At 32.5% G+C, this 7,497-nt stretch overlaps 1 protein-coding gene across 1 annotated transcript in view; it reads left to right on the top strand.

Annotated features, from left to right (window-relative positions):
* The first annotated feature begins 621 nt into the window (after positions 1-621).
* zgc:92242 (uncharacterized protein LOC436899 homolog) overlaps positions 622-7,497 on the top strand; it is a 45,408-nt gene continuing 38,532 nt past the window's right edge. Inside the window, exons 1-2 of the mRNA XM_039774118.1 lie at positions 622-727; positions 1,643-1,954. Of these exons, the coding sequence (XP_039630052.1) occupies positions 1,774-1,954 (181 nt within the window). The 5' untranslated portion in view covers positions 622-727; positions 1,643-1,773. The remainder of the gene's footprint in view (positions 728-1,642; positions 1,955-7,497) is intronic.

Raw genomic sequence — 7,497 nt, 5'->3', positions numbered from 1 at the left:
AAACACAGCAGGCACACTGTATTTGATGTAAACACTTTATAATTTATTGCAGTAGATAATTATCAAGACTAATATATTTTATAGAAAATAAATAAAGCATCTTATGAAATATCTATGTAAGAATAATCAGTAAAAGTAAATTCAGTGAGTGAAAATTACAGAAATAACAGAACTGACTTTATCTGTTAATTATTTTTAAAGCAGTGCTAAAGGATGACCCATATGTTTTATCTTCTGTCAGAACTTTCTTAATTATGTGTTATATAACGTCTATAGCAATGCCTTCAAGTGGTTGCTTATCAGATAATCTTCACCTTAATACCTGATCCTAAGCCACAGGCAGAATTTAGACAAGAGGAATGAAAGAAGACTGGACTGGAGAAGCTTGCTTGACCAGTCCAAAAAAAACTGTATTCTTGACTTTAACTTAAACGTTCACATTTTCTAAGACAAACAATTTAAAATAAAGAAAGCACTGCCACCTTTACACAGCGACTGTCCTTGGCTAATCCCTTAGTTATTTGAGCTCAGCCAGCTTCCTCAGTAATTTATTGTTCCGCTTCACAATTGAATGAGAAGGCTCTTACAGAGAGCACATGGAATGCTCTGACGTCATCAGGCTGATCAACTACAAAAGCATGAATATACAGCTGTTCCTGCACTCGCTCAGTGGGTGCCCAATGTATGCTGATGTGTTCAATTTGTTGTCCTGATTGCCGTGATTTCTGTAAGTAGCATCTAGCACTTGCACGTTAACTGCTTTCACGAGGGCTTTTCAGTTAGTTTGCATGCCTGAAAGTGATCACAGACCTGGGAGGCCTTTTCTTAGCATGTCAAGCATACTGATTTGTGAGAATTGCACAGAAACTTATTGTCGCTAAGCATTAGGCTTAGCCTTTTTCTTTCAGATAGCAAAACTCTGTCATGATCATTTTTATATCTTTCAAACAAATTATGTTTTATTGTGTGATCTTTTATACTTAGCTGTTTAGGTTGGTATGCAAAAAGCGTAAATATATAATAAGTTGGAGTGGGATTGGTAAAAAAAGTATGGAAAGACACAAAAAACAACATTATGTGCTGTACTGGCTTTCTAGTCATTCCTATTGTATAATGAGAAAAGGAAAAACTATTAACATTCAGGTTTATATTTTAGGAATGTTATCAAGGGGGCTAGTAGAATCATACTGATTAAAAAAACAAGTAGAATATTAAAAACTTGATTTAACTTATGCCATTTTATCCAGAATGTTACATTTTTACTTTGTTTTCCTTTGTTTCCCTCATTTTATTGCACTGCCAGCATTTTGCAATCATGAATGATTGAAATTGACTTTTTTGGGCTTTTTGACACTTATCTTTTAACTAATGTCTTTATCAACCAGGTCCTAAACAGAATGTGTTGCAATATATTTATTGTGAAATATGCAGTCAAAACACTGTGTATTATGTTCCCTGCAGCTTTAGTGTGTAGACACATCTAGTTTATACCTCATAATTATTTCAGTCAAAATAGTTTTTTCTTGCAAATTTCACACAAATATTTGACTTGAGAAATATTATCGCATAGCACATTTATTATAACACATCTAAGAGAAATGTTACATGCAATAATGTAATGTATAACTCTGAATTTTCCTAGAGCTCTTTTTAATACCATGTCCAATGTATTAAGGAAGCAAAGACGTTTTATAACCCTGTTGAAAGACTGAAACCAACCTTACTGCCAACCTTCGACTGGTCCAAGAATTATTCATCACTATCTTTTCAAAAATGTTGCAACAAATTTTAAATGACATGTACATAGATCCTGATGTTTTGGAAGCTTTAAACGAAGAGCAAAAGAAAATTTTATTCCTTAAAATGAGGCAGGAACAAGTGCGAAGGTGGAAAGAAAGAGAAGAGAAGCTTGAAAAAGAGGGACCAGTATTTACCAGACCCAAGTCAAATAAAGGTAATATTTATACATAATAATAATATTATTAATAATATATATAATAATATTTGTTGTAAATGTATGAAATCAATTTTAGCAGATTTTAATTCCACCTTCAATGTGGTTTAAGTATGGTTCTCTCATTTGAATTTTTGCACTTTATTTTATCAGATTGGCTTTGACACTTTTTGTTCTTGAAAAAACAGTCATTTCTGACAATCTGCTCTATAAACTGGCAAACTGTGTAATGATAGTTGAAAACAATAATGGCAAATCTAAAAAGAATACTTAATCCTCTTGAGACAGCTATAATTCTGTCTGCTCTTAGAACTCATCGTAGCACTGACATGGACTGCCACATTTTAGGCACAGACTTTGATTCAGTATACAGTATTTTTCTTTTGTGACTTAAAAATTTGGTTGCTTATGCTAGTTGCTGTTGTTTAGTAAAATATCATAATTTAGAATCATTTTCTTAGGTTCTCTTAAAAATGCATTACCAATTTTAATTCAGAAGCCTGTATTATATGAGTTTTTGAGAGTGCTCCCAAAATATAATTATTTAAATCATTTAGCCATATATACAGTATCCATCTTATATACATTTGTATATAATGCATTTTCCATTTTTCACACATTAAAAATAATTATTTCCAATAAACTATCAGATATAGGCTAAAACAAACAGCAAAGTAAAGTTGTAGGTGCTACTGAGTTTTATATTTAAAAAGTATAATAAAATCGGAACTTTAAAAGATATTGGGAGTTTATTAAAAGTAGGTACAATGTTCATAAATATCTCAAATCACGATACTATTTTTTGAGAACATGTTTGAAAAGGAGAGAATGGTAACAATTGGTCATGAAAACTGCCACAAATGTATATACTGTGTACTGTAAAGTTGTAGAACCAGCTTTAGTGATTTTACGTTGTGTTTAATTATTGGACTTTTATCTCAACCTGAATGCTGAGACTGAAGGGTCAACTCTTACATTACTAAGCAGATCATTCCAGACTTCAGCGGCCCCATCAGTAAAAGTTTTGCATCCCGCAATATCAACAACAATATTATTTAATTTTTATTTAATTTATTTAATCCTCAAAAATGGAAGAAGGACTATATTTATAACTTGTGTTGTATGTTCTGGGAACAGATGTTACACATTTTAAGGAAAATAGAAGGAAAGCTATTTATGACTTATGCAGATAAAAAGAACTTTAAATGCAGTTTAAGATTCTCCAGGAAACTAGTAACTTAAAAATAGAGTAATATGATAATACTTTCCAGTTTTATTTATGTTCCTTTGAGTTGTATTCAGCATTAACTCTAGAACAGAAAGTGAACAGTCTGAAGAGTCTAAGGACAATGCCTTGCATTTTTCAATTCTATGTTAAACACAACTGAAATAACTTTTCGGTATCCTGCATACTTTTCCTTAAATTTTAAATTGTGGATATAGCAAGTGATAGGTTAACCAAAGATTAGATCACTGTCAAGATTAATGTCTATTATGAATTTAGAATGAAATGAGCTAAACAATATTTAAGACCATTTAAGTTCAAACTTGACAGTATTTTATTTTTCCAAATATTTGTCTACAAACCGAACCCCTGCTTTTTTCTTAAATTTAATGACAAGCATTTGTTACTCATCTACTGTTGTACTTCATTGAATTGGTTAATCAATAGCTCAACAGTGGGAATGTTATTAGAATTTACAGTATTACATGTAGACTAACACAACAATACATTTCCTTAGCTATGTCATATGCAGCTAGGTTTTGTTTTTTTATTTGCATTTTTATTTTAATGTAATATTCTTAGAATCACTTCATCTAATTTAGAGTCACTGGGGCCCAGAGCCTATCCCAGCAGCACTGTGCGTGAGACTGGAGAAAGGCCTTGAAAGCTATCACAGCGCCCTCTCAAACTTATACTCACATTCACACTTACAAAGGCCGCTTAACCTAACCAGTAGTGTGACAGAAAAACCAGAGGACTCATGTAGAGATTTTGCAAATGCAACATGGATAAAGACTGGGTGCAGGATTCAAACCCAGGATGCTGGAACTGTAAAGTGGCAACTTATGTATTATACCAGGCAAATATGCATTGCATATTTCTGAAAAAAAAAATATTTTTTTAATAATTAATTAAAGTTTATTTGATTTGTGTTTAATCATATTTACTATGAAGTGAAGTTAACTGTAGAGTGTGCTCCCCAACTGTGTATTTGTGTACTTTCCACCATTTGTGTTACCTCAGAAGTATATTTGTAATTTAACATATTAGATTAGTTTGAATAAATTGCAAAATATGTTCAGAAATAACATTTCACTGTAACAGGTCAAAAACAGAAGGGGTTTTTTAGCCTATACATTTGAAACAACTGTAGGCCAATTAAGTTTGGACAAATTCAATTAAATCCTACTCTCCTAGTTTGGTTATGACATTACAAATATGTTTTCATTTCATTGAAAAAATAAAAAATAAACGCAGCAGATTAAAAGTAATATCAACCTAAGTAGTGACTTTAAAATACATTTTACTGCTGCTAATTTTTGTCAAAGTTTTAAATATGCAACTGTCACAATTTTTACTATTAATATTAATTTAGCTGATCAGCCTTTATGAGATTTATTTAAATCAAGTAATGTAAAAGGTTGCAAAGAAAATTTGATTTTCTTAGCTATCTCAAAAATGTGACCATGTATGTTTAACTTGCCTTTACTGTAAATTTATGCAGGTCAAAACCACAACAGTTACATTGTGGCTAGAGCCTCCAGCATATCTTTAGGGAGAATACACAACTTCAAACCAATGGTAAACATAATTAAAACCATAAATCAGCTAGCCCTGTGCCTTGTAATGGACCTAGCTGTAATCTCAGGGCCCCTTTGTCATAATAACATTGTAACTATTAGATGTCTCTTTCTGTTTGACTGTACGTATTTAAAGCTTTGCTTAACTGACATAGACAATGTATATTTTAGATGAGAGCATGGCCTCCTTTTCAAGGGTTAATATCCATCCATTGCATTTTACCGCAATCATCGTTCACAGCAAAAATAACGTTTCTTGGAAATTAAATTACCGCTCACCAGACTGCCTACTGCCTGCTGTCTGCAAAGGAATTTAAACTGTTTTTACTTTCTATTACTTTCTCATGATCTCTAATCACAACCAGAAAAGAGAAAATACCTTTATATCTTTAATCTACTTTGGTCTTAAAGTTCCGATCAGTAATATCTTTGAATGGCTTCTTTCTATAATTATGGAGAAAGAAGAATGAAGGTTTGATACTAGGTCTGTCATTAGGTATGTGAAAATCTCTCATTCACTCTGTTGTACCATTCCAAAATCAGGAGGTATACGTTGATTGAAGTGGCAGCAAAACCTACTGTCATCACACAAATTAGAAAGATGATCACAACAAATGCCATATTATAACAAAGCAAAATGAAGTGACAGAAGAGCCACCATAACAGTTCTAGCAGAAGTATGCTAAGCTAAAATGATGGCTTCTCAACCTTGATTTCAATGTCACTGCTAACAAGACATATCCATCCATCTATTCTCTAACCCGCTGAATCTGAATACAGGGTCACGGGGGTCTGCTGGAGCCAATCCCAGCCAACACAGGGCACAAAGCAGGAACCAAATCCTTGGCAGGGTGCCAACCCACTGCAGAAGACATATCTTAATATGGAAAATATATCACTCCAGAGTATGAAAGGGCTTTAGCTAAAGGTTCTTCTAGTCAGTAGATTGTTGAATTCAGAATTCTAAAATTAAGGAGATGTGAAAGGTAAAAGTGGACAGAGCATGAAGTTAAGTGGCTGTACAATCTCATTCTTCCTACTTCTAGTTATGATATTTGTTAGATGAAGTCGAGTCTATTGTGTTGTATAAATTAAATTTTTATTTGCATGTCTATCCTCTAAACAGTTGACAACAATACACTACAACAATAAATAAACAATATAAATATCATGTAACATGTACTTACATACATATATACAGTAAATATATAAACACTTATGCTGGGAAGTAATCATGCTTTCAATCGGTACAGATTGTGTAACTCAAAACACTTGATGTTAATGCTCAGGAGCTCAATATTCTTGTGATTGACAGTTCAGCAACTTTATGGCTTGTGGGTAAAAAACTGTCACTGAATCTGCTGATGCAAGTGCCAAAGGCCTTGTACTGTTCGTAAAAGTTGTAGAATACATGTATGAAACTTATTTATAGCAAAGCCATCAAGATTATTAATGATATCATTGTGGTGAAAGTAGCCTAAACATTGAAATAGTACAGCTGAAACAATTTATTCTATATTAACTCTCTAGATATATATCACCTCATTACAGAAATTATATCCCTTTTCTTCAGCTCCATGTAAGTGGAGCCTTACTAGTATAGTGTATTATTAGTGATACATCTTGATTACCATAATAGGTATTGAGCATGTTCATGTGTTATTCAATGAATGTGCAGGTGTATAAGAATGTACTTTTTCTGAATTATAGTACAAGGTACGTTCAAAAAGTTTATGCACTTTTATATCTTCATTGGAAACTATGACGGCGAGAGGAGTAGTAATTCGGCATTAAAAAGTTGGTATGATGCTGGGTAAGTTGCATCACAAACAAGGTGACTATGCAGAAAAGTGATGTCATTTGTTTTTGAAATTTTTGATAAATACAGTTAAAAAAAGCACAGAAACCTTTGAACATCCCTGGTAATTAACATTTAATTTTTAATAGTATCCATGTAATGCTTATCTTATCACAGTAAGTGAAAGATGGCAAAAGGAAGCAAATAAGAAACAAAAACAGTCTGATTTTACTTGGTTTACTGTGTGTTCTGCATTAATGTATATTATTTCAGATTAAATACTTAATCTTCAGAATCAGTTATGTTATTTCTATCTCTGTAAAGACTTACCACACAAGAGCATTGCTTTCAATTAGTGGGATTCTTCAAGAATCCCACTTGTAAGCTTAGTTGTTATCAGCTGGGCTATTCCTATATGACTGACAAGAACTGACATACTCATTCTCTTGTTAATAGCAAACAACCTAAAAGCACACATTGCATTACATTTTTACGGTATTGCAAAAATTACGAGAATGGTAATTTGTAAAGAAAGATTAAATAAAGTTTGCTTCAACTGCTGTAACACATATGCAGGTTAACTTAATTTTTCCAACTTTAGCAGCAATAGTTTGAGGCATGGACACAGTGATACATTAGGTTGCTAATCTACCATTTAGACAATAGGCTAAAAGAATTGTATGTTACATACAGTGTGAATGTGAGTTACACATAAAATGCAGCCATGGTGCTTAATATACTTGTTCATAAGGACATTGAAAAATGCCTTCATGCAGTTTTCATCTCTGAATTATAAAAAGTGCTCAATAGGGAAGGTCCTGATATAATCTACTTAGCTAATATCAGAACAGCAAGGTAAGAGATTGGAAGATCATTTGAAAAGGTTAAATTTTATGTACATGGAGATTAAGAGATGGCATTATACACGAATTTATAATTA

Source organism: Polypterus senegalus, chromosome 13 (genome assembly GCF_016835505.1).
Source record: "Polypterus senegalus isolate Bchr_013 chromosome 13, ASM1683550v1, whole genome shotgun sequence".
Classification (NCBI taxonomy): Eukaryota; Metazoa; Chordata; class Cladistia; order Polypteriformes; family Polypteridae; genus Polypterus; species Polypterus senegalus.
The sequence above is the reverse complement of the archived record's forward strand: the minus strand, read 5'-3'. Positions and strand labels throughout refer to the sequence as shown.